This window comes from Stegostoma tigrinum, chromosome 4, assembly GCF_030684315.1.
Source record: "Stegostoma tigrinum isolate sSteTig4 chromosome 4, sSteTig4.hap1, whole genome shotgun sequence".
Taxonomy (NCBI): Eukaryota; Metazoa; Chordata; class Chondrichthyes; order Orectolobiformes; family Stegostomatidae; genus Stegostoma; species Stegostoma tigrinum.
In genome coordinates, this window is record NC_081357.1 from 36,184,604 (window position 1) to 36,205,487 (window position 20,884).

Sequence of the window (20,884 nt, forward strand, 5' to 3'; positions counted from 1 at the left end):
TGGATTTTCCTGTCTCAATACAAAAGCAAATTGCACAACATGCTTTTTAAAAATCGCAGGGAGCATCTGATTCCAGAATTCCTGGCCTCTATTTCAATCAAGGCAATTTTGATTGGTTTGGTACAAGCGGGTGGTCTGTAACCTCACCTCAAGGTGTCTCAACATTGCCAGCCATGTTCTGGAGGTGAGACTTTCAGGACTTCAAGCATACATTCAAAAGGACATGTCAACTTCACATCAAAATAAAATGTTGCATCATAAGTTATATACATTTTAAGTAGAGTCCTGTTTCAGCAAGGTATTTCAACTATTATCTTGTACTACATTATGAAAATGGAAAGGCCTTTAGATATATTAGAGTTTATTATTCCCAGGGTAAAAGAGTCTATTTGCATTGCTTAAATGTGAAGTTTAGATTTGATTTGGTGAACTTTCCCTTTCCTTTTGAATTTTCCTTCGAGTTCAGCTCAACCATTGTTTAACTGTTTCAAAGTTTTGACAGATGTCTGAGTTTTTGGCTGACATCAGGGTTTTACAGGGTTCAGCTTTGGAGGTTTTGCGAATGACTGTCCAACAAAATCTCATTCCAAGTTCCTTATTAAAACTCACTTTGGAAAGCCTGGCCAAGTATGAAACCAAATAATACATTCCGCTTGACACAGCTTTCAAGTGGATTGAGAGCTCAGTTGTACCTGCAGATTCATGACTTGCCAAGAAAATTATTTTGTTTTAAACATGCACATTGAAGTAACGTGTTTTGATTTGACAGTTTTATGAGCTTCTCAAAGACTTCTCAATATTATTATCGGGCACTATTACTATAGAGAAATCAAAGTAGAAGTAAAGATGTGAGGGGTTAAGATGGTGGAACCAGATGAAAGGAGAACTGGGGGGCCTCACATCCATCTCCAGAACTGAGACCATAACTCAGTAACAGAGATAATAGGAACTGCAGATGCTGGAAAATCCGAGATAACAAAGTGTGAAGCTGGATGAACACAGCAGCCCAAGCAGCATCTCAGGAGCACAAAAGCTGGTGTTTTGGTCTTGACCCTTCATCAGAAAAAAGGGTCTGTTGAAGGGTCAAGGCCCGAAATGTCAGCTTTTGTGGTCCTAAGATGCTGCTTGGCCTGCTGTGTTCATCCGGCACCACACTCAGTGACATATGCATGCCTTTTCACATCCTGTGCCTGTCTTTGTTTCTACCTTGAGCCTACTGCTTAAGTCAGAAATTTCAACTCCAGTCCACCCTCAATTCTTCACAATCAAAATAGCATAGTAAGGGACTGTCAGACCAGGAAGAGGAAACATGCCTCGAGAAAATTCCCAAATTCCTGATTTCTGCCTCTAACATGAAAATCATGCCAAGGCATACAACAGACAATGAAACCACAGTGTAACCCATTTGACTGGCTTAACGTGACTTGTTATCCATCATCTTTTCCAAATTCCTCCCTCCTTCCACTAACACTTCAAAATCCGTCTAAAATTTTGCTTGAATCTTCCCCAAACATTCTCTGTTTGTTGACGGAACATACCGAAAAATTAAAGGGAAAGTAAACAGAAAAGTTAAGCAAAGCTAATGAGAAACAGAGAAAATAAGAACAATCGTGCAAATGCAGCAAGCAATTGGGAAGATACGTGGTACTTTGTCCTTCATTGTAATGGGATTTAAAGTGAGGAAGTCTTGGTGCAATTATACTGATTCTTGGTGAGACTGCGCCTGGAGTATCGTGTACAGCTTTAGTCTTCCCATCTAAGGAAGATGATACTTGCAACAGGCGGGGATGGTTTACCAAATTAATCCCTATGATAGCAGGATTATTTTAAAGAAGAGACAGAATAAACAAGGCCCAAATTTGAGGTTTTGAGGAATGAGAGGTAATTTAATTGAAACTTACATAATTCTGAATAGGATGTAAAAGGTAGATGCGGACAAGATATTTCACGGACTAGTGAGTAGAATCGGAAACATGGTCTCAGAATAAACTGCTGGCCAATTAAGACTGATATGAGCACAGATTTCTTCACTTAGAGGATGGTGAAACTTTGGGCTTCTCCACCCAAGAATGCGTAGTTTAATGCTTGAGAAAAAGGCAGAAGAGATTTTAAAAATTGGCTGTTTTGTTGCCTAGTAACAAAGTGTCTTATAACATGAGAAAGGTTCTTTTCAGAAAGAAAGAACCACCTAGAAGGTTAGTAGTGTGCCTGCTTCTGTTAGAGATGAAAGTCTATGGTAGCAAAGGAGCTATTAGCTAAGCAGTGTCCAAAGCAGTGAAAGCTATAAAGCCACCATGACGAGTTTACTGTTAGTAAGATAAAGCTTCAGTAGCCGAGGGGTGTGGAAGTAGAGTTTAGGCAGTCTGTGTTAAAAACAAATTAAGCCATACTGTCAATTTGTTTGAGGACTTGTGAAGAGACATTAACTAAAACACTGGTGAATGCACAAATTTATTAAAAGAAACCAAGTGCAGTCACAAGAAAGAATTTGAAAGCAGAAACAGGGATAACCCTTCACTAAGGTTTGAGTATACGTGAGATTGTTGTTGAAGGTAAAAGTGTTGAATGTTTATTTCTGATATCTGTAATGACAGCATTTCCATTATTTCATGTATAGCATAAAACTGTTTGAGACTTTTTTTCTCCTTATGTAATTTTTGTTGTCTTTTATTAAAAGTACATTGCCAGCGTCTTGTGAATATAGTAACCAAATTGCAAGAAGAACACTTACACCTACCAAGGCAGATTTTATTTTGGGATCTGATTTGTTCAGATTTAGCATTCAGCTGTGATCAGACCTGTCCAATTTTATCACCAGCTGGGATCATAACGCAAAGGCAAACTTCCCTCCATTGGATAGAAGTTCTTTGTAATCATATTAACAATAAGAACACCAGAAATGGTCTCAGCAAAACCAAAGCAGAAGTCACTCACTGGTCCTGATGAATATTTACGCTTCAAAAAAAATACCAAAACTATCTGTGAATAACAGATAAGGCTCTGCAGAGCTGATATTTTCCATCTTCTACACAGAAGAAATTAACAACCTCAGAAAATTAATTCAATGACTGTCATCTCACTAACTGTGTTCAATGTACAGATGACCCAAGTAGAAATTGGTCCACAGATGAAGCAGCACATTTTTCTGGCTGTGAGCCCAGCACTTGTCAGTGCAAAAGATAAAGCTGAAGATTTTGCAGCAATCTTCAGCTAGAAGTGCCACGTGGGCGATCCATCTTGGCCTCCTCCAGTGGTCCCCAGCATTACAGATACCAGTCTTTGGCCAATTTGATTCAATCCACATGAAATCAAGAAACGGTTGAGACACTGGATACTGCAACGGCTATGGGCCCTGACAATTTTTGGCAACAGTACTGAAGACTTGCGCTCCAGAACTGCCGCTCCCCTCGCCAAGCTGTTCCAGGAGTTACAACACTGGCATCTACCTGACAATGTGGAAAATCACCCAGGTATATCCTGTATATAAAAAGCAGAACAAATCCAACCCAGGATAACAAAGTGTGGAGCTGGATGAAGACAGCAGGCCAAGCAGCATCTTAGGAGTTTTTGTGCTCTTTGTTATCTCGGATACTCCAGCATCTGCAGTTCCCGTTATCTCTGATCACAAATCCAACTCATCCAGTTACTGCCCCATCAGTGTGTTCTTGATCATCAGTAAAAGTGATGTAAGGTGTTATCAACAGTGCTATCAAATAGCACCCGCTCAGCCAAACCCAGTTTGGGCACCACCAGGGCCACTCAGCTCCTGACCTCATTACAGCCTTGGTTCAAACATGGACAAAAGAGCTGAATTTCAGATGTGATGTCAGAGTGATAGCCCTTGTCATCACGGCTACATTTGACTGAATATAGCATCAAGGAACTTTAGCAAAACTGGAATCAATTGGTATTGGGGGAAAACTCTCTGCCAGGTGGAGTCATACCAGACACTTAGGAATATAGTTATGGTTGTTGATGGTCAGTCATCACATCTATAAGACATCTCTGCAGGAGTTCCTCAGGGTGGTCTCCTCGGCCCACCCATCCTCAACTGCTTCATCAATGACCTTCCCTCCATCATAAGGTCAGAAGTGAGATATTCATCAATGAGTGCACAATGTTCAGCACAATTCGTGACTCCTCAGATATCAAATTAGTCCATGTTCAAATGAAACAAAATCTGGGCAGTATCCAGGCTGGGGCTGAAAAGTGACAAATAATATTTGTGCCACACAAATGCCAGGCTATGACCATCACCAATAACAGACAGACAATCTAACCACTGCCCTTTGACGATCAATGGTATTACCTTCAGTGAATCCCCCACTATCAACATCCTGGGGGTTATCATTGGCCAGAAACTCAACTGGACTCAACACATAAAAACAGTGGCTACAAGGGCAGGTCAGAGGTTAGGAACACCATGGTGAGCAACTCACCTCCTGACTCCTCAAAGTCTGTTGCCATCTACAAGGCACGACTCAAGAGTGTGATGGAATACTCCCCACTTGCTTGGACGAACACAGCTCCAGTGACACTCAAGAAGTTTGACTCCATCCAGTACCCTTGATTGGCACTAGATTCACAAGCATGCACTTCTTCTACCACTGATACTCAGTAGCAGCAGTGTGTACTATCTACAAAATGCACTGCAGAACCTCACTACAGATTGTCAGACAGCACCTCCCAAACTCATGGCCACTTCTATCTAGAAAACAGGGGCAGCACCACCACCACCTTCAAGTTCCTTTCCAAGTCATTTATCATCCTGACTTGGAAATATATCGCCTTTCCTTCACTACAACTGAGTCAAAATCCCGGAATTCCCTCCCTAATGGCATTGTGGGACAGCAGCAATTCAAAAAGGCAACTCACCATCACGTTCCCAAGGGCAAATAGGGATGGCAATAAATGCAGGCCCAGCCTGCCACATACACATTCCACAAATGAATAAATAAAAAGAAAACGGGAAGAAATAAGAAACACTTTACCAACGCATATTTACATAGCAAATTCAACAGAATGAAACATCAAGGTTCATAGGGATGTAAGAACAGGAGTAGGGAATTGAGGATCTCGAGCCTGTTTCACTGTTTGATGCGATCATGGCTCATCTGCGGCAAAAGCATTACCAATCTCAGATTTAAAATGAACAACTCTTCATCTCTTTCAATATTCCATATAGTGAATTTGCATTAGCCTCAGCAACGAAAGTAAAATTAAATGACAGAAGTTATTCACCTGAAACCAAGCACCAGTGTACAGTTTCTAGAAAAAAAAATTACCGCAACAGCCTAAATTTTCTAGAGTTAGAACATTGTTAAAAAGTGTGTTTTGAAAATTAAGGTTCTTTTTAAATTAAATTACAGGATGTTGGCATGGCTGATTGGACAACATTTATTGTGGATCTCTAATTGCCATGAAGGTGGTGTTCATTAGTTATCTTTTTAAATGCTGCAGCCCATGCAGGGTTAGAACACCCAAAATGTTGTTAGGAAGGGAGCTTCCAGATTTTGACCAAGCAAAACTGAAGGAATGCAATGCACTTCCAAGTTAGAATCATGCATGATTGACAGGTGAACTTGCACATGATGGTACTCCCATGTATCTGCAACAGTTGTCCTTCCATGCAATAGAGGTTGCATTTGGAAAGTATTGTCTTAGGGACCTTTGTGAATGTTTCAGCGCATCTTGTAGATGGTACATACTGCTGCCACTGAGCATCATGGTGGAGGTATGTCAATCAAGCAGGTTGCTCTTTCCTGGATAGTTTCAAGCTTCTTGAATATTAATGAAGCAGCACAAATGCAGACAAGCAGTCAGAATCATCGCAGCTCTTAAGTTCTGTTCTTTTGTCTGTGTTTGTACCTATGTTTTACTGAGGACAAGCACTAATTGGCCCTGGTAGAGCCCAATTAATGATCAACAAACAGTTTTTTTCCTGAACAAGTGCCATTTGACAATACTATTCACAACCTCTTCCAGCATTTTGCCAATAACTTGTCCATGTTTGATATGTTCTGCTTTAGTGGACACATGCTAACACTAAGATATAAAAAAAATTACTGTCAGCCTTCAACCTTTAAAATCTGCAATGGCACTTACCAGCACTGAAAGAAGAACAGATCATTTGAACCCCTGGCCTTGGTCGCTCAGTAAATTTAATTGGCCGATGGCTGTATTAAAAAAAGAGTGATGAAAATAATTTAGAATAATTGTGGTCTTGCCAACTTACCTCATTTTAAAACTAATACGTAAAACATTTTCCATTTGCATTGAAATGTACTATCCTCTTCCATAAACTGACATTTAATATTATTCGAAAAAAAATTTGACAATGGGAATAATAATTAATATTGACTGACATGAGAATTCTTTTGAAAACCAATGCCGCATTTATATCAAACTAATCACTAAGGCTGTATCAGTTATTAGGCTAATAGAATAGTATTTTGAAGCTAATACGCGAATAGTCTCTTAGTACAACATATCGGGGCGGCACAGTGGCTCAGTGGTTAGCACTGTTGCCTCACAACACCAGAAATCCGGGTTCGATTCCGGCCTGCGGCAACTGTCTGTGTGGAGTTTGCACATTCTCCTAGTGTCTGCGTGGGTTTCCTCCGGGTGCTCCGGTTTCCTCCCACAGTCCAGAGATGTGCAGGCTAGGTGGATTGGCCATGTTAAATTGCCCGTAGTGTTCAGGGATGCATAGGTTAGGTGGGTTATAGGGGTATGGGTCTGAATGGGATGCTCCTAGGGTGGACTTGTTCAGCCGAAGGGCCTGTTTCCACACTGTAGGGATTCTATGATATGAAAGAAAACAAAAGTTTGATATAAAGTCCTTTAAAAATGTCTTGATGAGATATAGACATGAAATTAAATGCTTGCAAATAAAATATAAAAAGAAACTGCCCTTTTAGAAACAGGTGAATTTTATGTTTCGCTCATACAGTAATTGTAGAAGAACAAAACATCTACCTATCACACACTAACAATACAGGACAGTAAGTCTTGTTAGGTCTGGACAATCAACAAATATTGTCTGATGTACTCCCAAAACAAATATTTCATGTAAAGAGATTAATCTACAGATACATTTTTAGTATCTTCAGTTCAAAGGAATCATAATTAAAATGTTAGATCAATGTTCTAACATCCATCAGTAGGATTACTGTTCCAGCAGAATCTAGACCTTGAGATTTTTTTCAACAGGAAAACAACACTAAATGGCAAGTTATTAATGATGGATATTACCTTATGCATCATTATATGCTCGAAGCACTCCCTGTCAAGTTTGTATTGAAAAACTGCTTCTCCACACATGAAGGTCCTTTTAGTTTTTGACTAGATGATATTGCAGCCATTGGACAACGTTCTGCTTTTTGTTAATAATGTAATAAATAATTTTGAGAACTCGGTTATATAATGTTATAACATTAGGGGCTGGTTGTTTCAGTTGGATGTCTGGTTTGTAATGCAAAGTGACAGCAACAGCGTAGGTTCAATTTCCACACCAGTTGAGGTTACCGTGAAGGACCCTCCTTCTCAACCTCTTCCCTCACCTAAGGCATGGTGACCCTCAGCTTACATCACCTCCCACCATACCTCTCTAATGAGACAGCAGCTCATGTTCCAGTTGGACGGTGGTGTCTTTAATGTTATGTTATATTTTACAACAACCCTTGCTCCTTTACTAGTAAGTGACCCTGATTTGCACATAAATAGTAAATCAAAAATCAAAACCACACACACACACACACACACACACACACACACACACACACACACACACACACACAAGAAAGAGAGACAGATGGCAGCATGCTCCTTGTGCGAGGTTCCATATCGATTCAACAACTACACAATTGTTAAAGAGATGGTTCCATGAATCACTCTCTTGGCATCATACATTAATTTGCTTCACATCACAGCTAAGACGCACTGAGTTAACTACGCACATTTAATAATTTAGAGGAGGAGGCAGTTCATTCAGTGCCAAGTTGAGCAACCCAAGGAAAAATAGCAAGTATTTAGAGTTGCACAAGTTACTCAAATTTATACAGCCTGTATACATTGTACCAGCGGTTTCACAAAATTTTTGGAAACTCTGGCTCACATTTTGAAACTCTGAAAAAGATAGTAACACTGGAATTGGGATAGTCAGCTCCACGTGAAAGCAAACATTCAGAGGCAAATGGGCTGGCGCTAAAATTCTCAAAGCAAAGATGATAAACATGGTCAACAGCTCATTTTGAAACTTGGAAACTTTCAACCTGGTCTGCATTTATGAGTATTCAGGAATTAGGAATGGTGGTGGTCAGCCCTCTTGAACAATTGCAGTCCATGGGACTTAGGTATACACACAGTGCTGTTGGAAGCAAGTTCAGGATTTTGACCCAGTGACAGCAAAGGAATGGTGATACTGTTACAAATTAGGATGCTGCGTGGCTTGGAGGTGGACTTGCAGGTGATAGCAATCCCTGCCTTTGTCCAACTAAGTGGTGAATGTCATGGTTCTGGAAGGAGCTGTTGAGTGAACCTTACTGTGCTGCTACAGTGCATCCTACAGAAGAGACACACTGTTGCCACTGTCCATTGGTGCTGGAGGGTGTGAACATTAAAGATGTTGGATGGGGTACCATTCAAACTGGCTGCATCATTCTGGATAGTATCGACAGTTGTTGAAACTACACTCAACCAGCTAAGTGGAGGAGTATTTCAGCACACTCCTCACTTGCGCTTTGTAGATGGTGGGCAGACTCTGAGGACGCAGTGGTGAAGTAATCACCGCAGCATTTCAAGTCTCCAGCCTGTTCTCTAGACACAGTATGTGTGTGGCTCATCTGGTTCAGTCTCCATTCAAAGGTAAATTCCAGAATTTTGATAGCTGACATTCAGCAATGGTAATGCCATTTAAATGCAGTATTAATTTAAGTTATTGATTTTATTCCATTTAAGATGGGGATAGAGCAGCTCAAATACAGTGGACTAACCAACATCTTTCTGAGATGTAAACCTTTACAAAACTACTCAAGGTTTTTCTTCCTCCCAAAGGAGCTCAAGACTCTCCGCTAAACAGTAGAGGAGGCAGGGTAATTGAATACTTTCAGCCAATTGTAGATAGATTCTTTACTATCGAGGGAGACAAAGGTTATCATGCGTAGGCAGGAACATGGATATGAGATCACAAACAAATCAGTCATGATCCTATTGAAGGGCGAAGCAGGCTAGAGGACTCTAGAATGGTCTAGTCCTGTCCCTAGTTCATATTTTCACATACAGATTATTACAGATTATGGATATTATGAATGTAATGGAAAGATGGTTAAACTCACACTTGTTGGAGAATAATGACATAAACATAGGGCTGGCAGCAAGAAGGACTGAATGTCTTCAGGAGCAAATGAACAGGATGCTAGAATGGCAGCAAGTTCCATTTAATGTTAAGAAATGTGAAATGATGCATGTTGGGTGAGAACCCATACAGTATGCATCCAAGCAAATGACAAAGGGTGAGGAGGAACAGAGACTTGGAGATGCAAGTCCATAAAACCGTGAAGTAAAAGTTCAGTAAGAATAGCAACGTAAAAGGGCAATACTGATTTAGGTTTACTAAGTAGTAGGGAATACGCAAGCAATGAGATTAGAATCTTCTTTCCCCAAAGGTTAATCACAGTTGTAGTACTGTGTGCAACTTTGCAGAAGAGACATTAGAACCAGATAAGTAAAGTGTGAATTCTTCAGGAATAAGAACTATGAAAAATATGAGAAAATAAATTATTTCTACTGGTGCAGAGAAGGCCAAGCAGAGATTAAATGAAGGTGTTTAAATTTATGAAATGTAAAGGAAAGACTGTTTTTACATTTGGACAATTGTAATGAACAGGTTAAGCATGGGAAAAGGGGAGATTAGATTCATTTAGACTCCTTCATTCATATAGCAGCTCAAATATAGTAGACTAACCAATATCCTTCTAAGATGTAAACCTTTATGAAACTACTCAAGGATAATCGAATTCAAACAGAAATACTCTACGGACTTGGAAATTGACTTGGTTGAGAATGGAAATGCTTTCCTTAAAAAAAATCCTTCGTTCCAAGTGCAGATGCTCATCATTTTGGTTTTCATGAAATGTGCAGACCTGAGTTACCTTCTTGACTGGTTTTCAAACCTTCTAACCCAAACTTAGTCAAAAGTTCACGAGCATACTTGAAATTTATCCCTATACCACCCAACATTTTAACATGTACATGTTAATTTCTCATACCCTTAAATTCTATCTGTAAAGTATTATCAGCGTCATTGTGAGAATATAATGGGACAAGAATATAACAGAATAACCGTGAAGGTACACCATTCATGAGAATAAAAATTGTATGACAAATTATCTTCATGTTCTGACATAACAGTTTGTAAGAACTGGATATGAAATAGCTAAGTTATCATCTGTTCAAAAGGGAAAGGACGTTTAACTCAAAACAATTACAAACCTCATGTTATGTGACTGATAATGTTGTATGTCAAAGTTAGAGTTGAAATCTCAGCCAAATCACATTCAGTTGCCTTTGAATTTATACTATGGGATGCAATCATGTTGGAAGGAAGCCATTTCTCATTCAGTTTTTTTTGGAAGCATCACTCAGACTGAATACATTTACTATTTCCATTTTGATTATTCAAATGTATGTCCATTTTTGGGAGAAATGGTGCATTCATGCAGCTTGAAAATAATTACAAGAACATGATGGAGGGCTGCTAATTTGTACCTTCATATGAATGCACAGTATCTTACGAAAAGGTAAACAAATAAACAAACGTGCATAATTATCACCCTCAGAATGGAAATTAAATTGTGTTTTTTGTTCTTTGAGGATGACGATAGGATGTGCTTTTGTTCAAAATATTCCCTCTTTAATAGAATAAAATAACATTCACCCAAGAGTCCTTCGACTTTGATTTTGAATTGTGTTGCACATTTCCCAGTATATGAGATTTCCTAGGATCAGCCAACTCCAAAGTAGACTATAAATCCATTTAAAGGGACATTAACTGCTGTACACCAGTCCCTCTGGTCTTTTTTTTTTGAAAGGAGGTAGCATAATAGTTCCGATATTGGACAACGCTCCAAAAAGCCTTGACTAATGATCCAAAGATTAAAATTTCAATTTGAAGCTTGTTAGCTGAGGAACTAAATCGGGAATAAAATGCTAATATCAGCAGTAATGATCATAAGACTATCTGATTGCTGTAAAAATCTGTCTGGTTCACTAATGACCTTTAAGGGAAGGAGATCTGCCATTCTTGATTTGACTGCAGTCCCATATCAATGTGGTCAGCTCTTTACTGACCTCTGATATGATCTGTTTTCAAGAGGTCGGCGCATCAGTATCCTTCTCCAGGTGCATTTAAGCACTGCCAATAAAAGGTTGAATTTACCAATGACACCCACATTCCTTGAACAAATGAGATAAAACTGAATTTCTCAAATAAAAAGGCCTCCTGTACTTCTTTACTGAAACTGCTCAATTGATATTGGGATAATTCAATAATTATGGCAGCAAAAACAGCTTTAAAATAATGTGTGAAATCAAAATCATTAAGCTTTGCAGAACTCAGATACTAAATAATTCCAAAATATTTAACAACTGTGAAGCACATAACATAATTTGCCTTAAAAGTAAAGCTCATTAACTTACTTAAATTTGTACATGCCAGCATCCCACTGCCAGAAGCAAACTGTACCATCTGCCCCTGTGGAAGACAGGAACCTCAAAGAGCCAGTGCACATTGGTGAAAACTGAAAAGCAACAAAATTATAAGTTAGTACTGGGTAACATGTTAAAGCACATTTTACTGTCAAAATGTGCTATGAACATCAATGGAAACATTTGATAGCTAAGGTGATTATGTGGGCCAGCTATAAAGGCAAATCAGTTTCTGACTAGCTACCCAACAATGATCCAGCTGCTGTCATTTTTGGGCACTTTCAGCTTGCAACATCCTGACGGATAACACACCCAATGATTCAGGGGGCAGGGAAGAAGTGTTCTGACCAGCGATGGTGCAAACAAATAAATCATTTTGCCCTACACTGAATTGAAAGTTAAGGACAGTCCAAATTACCTGTGAAGCTGTGAAGATTACAGTGGAACACAAGTGGAATTGGTCCAGTATCAAAGTTGGAAGAAAACTCAGTAAAATCCCAACTAGCCAATTCCTACCCTATCAATCTACTCTTGATCATCAGCAAAGTCATGGAAGAAGTTATAAATGTGCTATCAAGTGGCACCAGCAACAAAATAACTTTCTCTCTGACACTCAGTTTAGGTTCTACCATGGTGCTGCTGACCTCGTCATAGCCTTGGTTCAAGCATGGACTAATGCTGAACTGATGTGGCATGAGCGACTGTCCTTGATGTTAAGGCAATATGTGACAGTAGGATATCAGGGACCCTGAGCAACAATTTGGGCACACCTGGCATAAATGACAATGGTTGTGGTGCTGGAAGTCAACCATCTCAGCCCTAGGACATCACTACAGGAGGTCCTCAGGTCAAACCTTCATGTTCTTCACCAACCAGTTCCATCACAGGGCAGACATGGGATGTTCACTGATGACTGAGCAACCTTCACAAATTCATGACTCCTCAGATATTGAAGGAGCCTGTGTTCAAGTACACAAGATCTGGACAATATCCATGGGCTAATAAGCAGCAAGTAACATTCAGGCCCCAAAAATGCCTGGCAATAATCATGTTCAAGAAGTGAGAATCTAATGAACTAGCCTTGACATTCAAAGGCATTACCACCTTTGAATCTCTTAATATCAACATCCTGGGGCTACCTTTCACCCAAAACTGAGCCAAAAGAAGTGTATAAATACTGTGGTTACAAGAGCAGATCAGAGGTTAGGAAATCAATGGCCGGTAACTCACACCTCTGTCTCCCTTGCCTGTCCACCATCTACAAGGCATGACACCACTGTGACAGAATACGCCCATTTGACTGGGTGAGTGCCGTTTGAACGACAATCAAGAAGCTTGACACAATCCAGGACAAGGCATCACTTAACTGGTACCACATCCACCACCCGAAACATTTACTCTCTTCACCAGAGAAGCACAGTGGCTGCAGTGTTTTCCATCTCCGAGGTACACTACCATAACTCACCAAGTTCCACCTTTCAAACGTATGACCCATATCACCTCAAAGCATAAGGGAAATAGACACATGGAAACATCACCATTTGCATACTCGATATAATCAAGAAACATCTGATAAGGGGAAGTCTCAGCCAATACAATCAAGTGATAGAAGTAATCCAAAGCAGAATAAAGTTAATTTGAGGAAAATTAAAACATGGCTGCACAGCTCAGTCAGGTGGAATGTATGGCCTGTAATGTTCAGAAAGTCATGGACCCTACCAATATCCTGGATGCCCTCAAGTGCAGAGAATGCTGCCAGTTGCAGGAACTTGAGCTCCAGATTTCAGGGCACAAGTATTGACTGGAGTCGCTGTGGTGCATCCATGAGGATAACTGTTATTTGGGTAGTACATTTAGAAAGGTAGTGAAACTGCAACAAAGTCTTGGAGGCAGAACAGTAAGGCAGCTCGAGAGAAACAGGCAGGTTTTACAAGAGTTCCATGGAGTTGTACGCAAAAATCAGTTTCCCGTTTTCAAAGCTGACGAGTGCACTAGTTCTTCAAGGGAGCATATTCAGAGCCACATTTACAGCACCATAAACAGTTCAACTGTGCAAAAGGGATAAAGAAAGGGATAAAGAAAGGAACAGCAGTAGTGACAGTTAGGAGGTTGGTTAGTTAGTTAGGGGAACAGACAGATGTTTCTGCGGCCACAAATGTAAATGTGATGACGGTGATGCTGATAGTGATGGTGTGTTGCCTCTCTGATTCTACAGTCAAGGATATTGTTGAATGGATGGAGTAGCTTGAGTGGGAAGGATCCTCACTGGAACCAACATCTTACAAAGGAAAGGAGATATGGTCCTGTAGTCAGAATTTAGGAGCAAGATAGAAAATTAGCAAGTAGAATGTCAAAAATAGTAACCTCTGAATTAATGTCAGTGCCACATCCTAGACGGTCCAGAAATTGGAGGACAAGACAAATGATTGTGCACCTAAAACGGTGGACATTGGGACTAGTACTGGCCGATACAGGCCAAAAAACCTGAACCCAACCAGAGCTGGAACTAAGACCCTTGTTGATTGTTTTGCTAGTGCTGATGGGGAGGGTTTAAACTAGCTCAGCAACAATACAGGAACCAGAACAGATAACATCAGAAAATAATATTAAGTTACACAAAACACTGGGAGCATTAGGTAGCACTAGCACAGAAAATAAAAGTTAATAAATAGAATCAAAGTAAGATGGAAAGTAATAAATCCTACATCAAGGTTACTGTGCATATACATGAATCTTTGGAGTGTGGTAAATAAGACTGGGGAGCTGCAAGTGCAAATTGCTAATATAAATACTATGTATAACAGAGACTTGATTCGAGGAAGGGCAAAACTGGGTACTAAGTATCTCAGATATAAACTGTTCAGGAAAATTAGGAAAGAATGAGAAGTGGGAGAGGTGACAAATTTAAGGTTTTGACAAAGATCTGTGGCTCAGGTTGTGGGTGAGGTTGTTTACTTGCTCACTGAGCTGGCTTGTTTTTGTTCAGACGTTTCATGACGATGCTCGGTAACATCATCAGTGAGGCCTCTGATGATGTCTGGAATTTATACTGTCTGGTCTATTATGGTGAGTAGCGTCATTCCCAGTTTTGTTCTGTATGGGTTTATATATGTGATCCAATTCTACATGTTTGTTGATTGCATTATGGGTTGAGAACTATGCCTCTGGGAATTCCTATGCGTGTCTATGTTTGACTTGGGTTACCATGGTTTAAATGGGACAATGTAACCAGTGTACAAAGCCACTGTATGGTGCTGGTCCTGCATTACTAACATGTACAGCTTTTAGATCATTTCCAGCAGCATTAGAAGGTCAGGAGGAATGGGATACAGGGGAACTTAGCTGATTGGATACAGAATTGGCTGGCCAACAGAAGACAGCGAGTGGTAGTAGAAGGAAAATATTCTGCCTGGAAGTCAGTGGTGAGTGGGGTTCCACAGGGCTCTGTCCTTGGGCCTCTACTGTTTGTAATTTTTATTAATGACTTGGACGAGGGAATTGAAGGATGGGTCAGCAAGTTTGCAGACGACACAAAGGTCGGAGGTGTCGTTGACAGTGTAGAGGGCTGTTGTAGGCTGCAGCGGGACATTGACAGGATGCAGAGATGGGCTGAGAGGTGGCAGATGGAGTTCAACCTGGATAAATGCGAGGTGATGCATTTTGGAAGGTCGAATTTGAAAGCTGAGTACAGGATTAAGGATAGGATTCTTGGCAGCGTGGAGGAACAGAGGGATCTTGGTGTGCAGATACATAGATCCCTTAAAATGGCCACCCAAGTGGACAGGGTTGTTAAGAAAGCATATGGTGTTTTGGCTTTCATTAACAGGGGGATTGAGTTTAAGAGTCGTGAGATCTTGTTGCAGCTCTATAAAACTTTGGTTAGACCGCACTTGGAATACTGCGTCCAGTTCTGGGCGCCCTATTATAGGAAAGATGTGGATGCTTTGGAGAGGGTTCAGAGGAGGTTTACCAGGATGCTGCCTGGACTGGAGGGCTTATCTTATGAAGAGAGGTTGACTGAGCTCGGTCTCTTTTCATTGGAGAAAAGGAGGAGGAGAGGGGACCTAATTGAGGTATACAAGATAATGAGAGGCATAGATAGAGTCGATAGCCAGAGACTATTTCCCAGGGCAGAAATGGCTAGCACGAGGGGTCATAGTTTTAAGCTGGTTGGTGGAAAGTATAGAGGGGATGTCAGAGGCAGGTTCTTTACGCAGAGAGTTGTGAGAGCATGGAATGCGTTGCCAGCAGCAGTTGTGGAAGCAAGGTCATTGGGGTCATTTAAGAGACTGCTGGACATGCATATGGTCACAGAAATTTGAGGGTGCATCCATGAGGATCAATGGTCGGCACAACATTGTGGGCTGAAGGGCCTGTTCTGTGCTGTACTGTTCTATGTTCTATGTTCTATGTTCTATTACCTCTGCAACACTTAAGATTTGCTGACAGGATCAGTTCAGAAATATTGAAGTCCTAGAAAGAGTTGACAAAAAGAGCATTGAGGCCATCCTCCTGCAAAACTAACTACAGTGCATGGGTCATGGTGTTAAGATGAATGCCAGTCACCTGCCTTTGATCACATTGCATGGTGAGGTTTCCACTGGAAAGAAATTCCATGCAATTATTTATAAGACTTTTTGAAGGGGTTCATCACTGTGCCACATCAAACATTGCCAACAGGAAGTACAGGTGGTGAGCTATGATGTCTGGAGATGCTACAAACTGAGTCAGCATGAAAGAGAAAAAGAGACAGATGGATCGAGTTGTGAACACACTTTCACTTGCAGCCACTGAGAGAATCTGCTGGTCCTAGATAGATCTGGCCCATGACGAATGCAATTAGTGAATACAACATTGCTAAAATTGCCATCCATGAAGTAGTGCCAGGCTGGATTTGGCAGTGTGCACACTCCCCAAATGAGCATCAACTGCATCAGAATTCAAAACAAAATACAGCATGCAGAGCAGGATGTCATCAGAGAACTCCCACACTAACTACCTGTCCACTTCTGTTTGTCTGGTGGTCACACCTTTGCACATTCCATGCATTTGAAGCTGTGGGATGACTACATCTACAAATGTGCTACTCATTTAAGTCTCAGCCTCTCAGAGGTGTGCCATAATATACTAGCTTTACTCAAGTTCTGAAAAGCACAGGTCAAGCTGCTGCAGCCAACAACACTTCCTCCAGAAATGGCTATCCAGAATAGAGTGCCAGGCAATGACTATCTTTAAAAAGAGAGAATCTAACAATCACCACATGACATTCAGTGGCATTACCATCACTGACTCTACTACTATCTTCAGCCCGAGGATTACCATTAATCAGAAAATGAACTGGACGAGCCATGTTAAGTACTGTGGCTACAAAAGCAAGTCAGAGACCAGGCATCTGCATCAGATAACTCACCTCTGAAATACCCAAAACTTGTCCATAAATAATAAATAGAAGAATGATTAAGAGAAGCCATTTCCAGGTGCTGAAATGTCGATAATCAGTTCTTACACCAGTTACATATTGTCCTTTTCCAAAAGACCATAAGATGTAGGAACAGAATTCAGTCATTTGACCCATCAAGTCTGCTTTACCATTCAATCATGCCTGATATATTTCTCAACCCTATTCTCCTGCTCTCTTCCTGTAACCTCTGACACCCATATTAATCAAGAACCTATCCAGCTCCGTCCTAAATACACTCCACAACCCTCTGCAGCAATGAGTTCCACAGATTAACCACACCCTGGCTGAAGAAATTCCTCCTCAGCTCAGTTCTAAAGGGTTGTTCCTTCACTCTTGAGGTTGTGCCCTCAGGTTCTAGTCTCTCCCACTACAGGAAACATATCTTCAGTCACTGCTTTAAGCCATATGGCAGATTTCGGATTGTTGCCTCTAACCCTTTTTCCAAAATGGTTCTGTTTTTAACACGGCTAATCACTGTAAATCGAGAATGTACCTGCTGAATGGTGGAAGCAGATTCAACAGCAACATTTTAAAGAACTGCGTAGATCTAACAAAAGATAGAACAGTATGAGGGGACCAAATTGCTTCCTTCCATACTGCGTCATTCTATTAATATTTATTAATCTTAGAACTTAGCAATACCTGGAGCAAGTGAAGTATCCATTACTGGTCTAATGAGACATTCAGTTTCATTGTGCATTCAGACATGCATAAGATTAATTAAATACTCAATTACAGCATTTGTGCTGGAATAAAAGGAAATAGAACTACATTGAACTTCGAACAGTACAGCATAGGAATGAGCCCTACGTCCCACAATGTTGTGCCAAACGTGATTCCAAATGAAACTAATCCTTTCTGCCTGCTCTCAGTCCATATCCCTTCACTCCTTCCATATGTTCATGTCAACGTCCCTTAAATGCCCTTATCATATCTGCCTCCACCACAACCACTCCTGGCAGCATGTTCCAGATGCCTGCCACTCTGTGTCAAAAACTTGGCCTTTACATCTCCTGTTAACTTTCCCCCTCTCATCTCAAATGCATGACCCCTAGTATCAGGCATTTCAACACTAGGAAAATGACTCCGACCATCAACCTATCTATGTATCTCATAATTTTATAGACTTCTATCAAGTCTCCCCTCAACCTCCACTGCTCCAGGGAAAACAAACAGGTTTTCTAGTCTCTCCTTCTAGCTCATGCCCACTAATCCAGGCAGCATCCTGGTAAACCTCTTCTGCACCCTCTCCAAAGCTTCCACATCCTTCCCATAACGTGACAACCAGGATTAAATGTAATATTCTTAAGTGTAGCCGAACCAAAGTCTTATTAAGCTGTAACTTGACATCCTGACTCTTGTATTCAGTTCCCCAACCAATAAAGGCAAGCATGCCATAAGCATTCTTCACCACCCTTTCTAGTTGTGTGGTCGCTTTCAGGGAGCTATAGACTTGAACTCCAAGATCCCTCTGCACATCAATGCTGTTCAGGGTCCTGCCATTAACTGTATACTTTTCCTTAACATTTAATTTCCCAAAGTACAGCACCTCATACTTATCTAGATTAAACTCCGTCTGCCATTTCTTTGCCCACATCTGCAAGTGACTTATGTCCTGTTATATTCACTGGCAACCTTCCAAGCTATACACAACTCCACCGATCTTTGTGTCTTCTGCAAACATACTGACCCACCCATCTACGTTTTCATCCAAGTCATTTATATATATCACAAACAGTAGAGATCCCAGTATGAATCCCTGTAGAGCACCACTAGTCGTGGACCTCCAGCTTAAAAAACACTCTTCCACCATTACCTTCTGCCTTCTATGAGCAAGCCAATTCTGAATCCAAATGGCCCAAGTCACTGTGGATCCCATGCATCTTAAACTTTTGCATGGGCCTACCATGAGGGACTTTGTCAAAAGCCTTACTAAGATCCATGCAGACAACATGCATTGCCCTACCTTCATTGGTCACCTTTGTCACCTCCTCAAAAAATGTAATCAAGTTAGTAAGACATGACCTGTCCCACACAAAGCCATGCTGACTGCCCCTAATTAGGCCATACTTTTCCAAATGCGCATAAATCCTATCCATAAGACTTCTCTCCAATAGCTTCCTAACCACCAATGTGAAGCTCACCGGTCTATAGTTTCCTCGATTATCTCTATTTCCCTTCTTGAACAGAGGAACAACATTAGCTACTCAACAGTCCTCCATGACCTCTCCAGTGGCTAGTGAGGATACAAAGATCTTGGTCAAGACCACAGCAATCTCCTCTCTTGCCTCTCTCAATAATCACGGGTAGATATCATTGGGCCCTGGGACTTAGCCACCTTAATACTCTTCAAGAGACCCAACACGACTTCTTTACTGATCTCAAAACACCCTAGTGTATCAATATGTTCCACACTAATCTCACAATCCTCCATATCCTGCTCCTGTGTAAATACCAAAGCAAAGCACTCATTTAGGATCTTGTCAACATCCTCTACCTCCAAGCTCAAGTTCCCTCCTTTATCCTCGAATGGTCCATAGTTATCAGCTTGGCATGCAAATTCCACATGAGTACACAAAATTAGCTCTGTACAGTTTTGAAATGTCTGAGAGTGTGCTTCCTTCTCCCAAGTTCTCTGCAGCTCTGAAACATGCTTTAAACATTCAAAATTAACAGCAACAGCTTGGGGACCGCTTTGCAGAACACCTCCGCTCAGTTCGCAACAAACAACTGCACCTCCCAGTCGCAAACCATTTCCACTCCCCCTCCCATTCTCTTGATGACATGTCCATCATGGGCCTCCTGCACTGCCACAATGATGCCACCCGAAGGTTGCAGGAACAGCAACTCATATTCCGCCTGGGAACCCTGCAGCCATATGGTATCAATGTGGACTTCACCAGTTTCAAAATCTCCCCTTCCCCCACTGCATCCCTAAACCAGCCCAGTTCATCCCCTCCCCCCACTGCACCACACAACCAGCCCAGCTCTTCCCCCCCACCCACTGCATCCCAAAACCAGTCCAACCTGTCTCTGCCTCCCTAACCGGTTCTTCCTCTCACCCATCCCTTCCTCCCACCCCCAGCCGCACCCCCAGCTACCTACTAACCTCATCCCACCTCCTTGACCTGTCCGTCTTCCCTGGACTGACCTATCCCCTCCCTACCTCCCCACCTACACCCTCTCCACCTATCTTCTTTGCTCTCCATCTTCGGTCCGCCTCCCCCTCTCTCCCTATTTATTCCAGTTCCCTCCCCCCATCCCCCTCTCTGATGAAGGGTCTAGGCCCGAAACGTCAGCTTTTGTGCTCCTGAGATGCTGCTTGGCCTGCTGTGTTCATCCAGCCTCACATTTTATTATGTTTAAAAAGCAGCCTGTTTTAAAGAAAATATCTAATATTTATAGCAGAACATGTATTATAATTAGTCATTAACTAGAAAATCTGGGCTCTATGTCCATCCCATGACTGACTGTTATCATCATCAATAATCACTCACTAACGAGTATGATTGTCCACCATTCCACATCACTGGTCATGAGTTGTGTGGATCCTTATGTGGCTTATGAGCCCAATCCTTGACCTACATCTCTGACAACATATTTGACAGGTGTTCTGGGAAATCGCCGACATTCCTTTCTCCTGTTCCTTTTCAGTACTTTGTCTTGCCAACAGGTGTTCTTTAAGGATTGTGTCCCTTCATACCGGAGCTTTATCCA

The 20,884-nt window shown here is 41.3% G+C and overlaps 1 protein-coding gene across 3 annotated transcripts in view; it reads right to left on the reverse strand.

Moving 5' to 3' along the window:
- The window catches only part of phip (pleckstrin homology domain interacting protein), a 198,997-nt gene that overhangs the window by 108,202 nt on the left and 69,911 nt on the right, over window positions 1-20,884 (reverse strand). For all 3 annotated transcript variants that reach the window (XM_048530796.2, XM_048530794.2, XM_048530797.2), the window contains exons 9-10: window positions 11,698-11,798; window positions 6,106-6,176 (exon numbers count right to left, since the gene is read on the reverse strand). In XM_048530796.2, coding sequence (XP_048386753.1) covers window positions 6,106-6,176; window positions 11,698-11,798 — 172 coding nt within the window. The remainder of the gene's footprint in view (window positions 1-6,105; window positions 6,177-11,697; window positions 11,799-20,884) is intronic.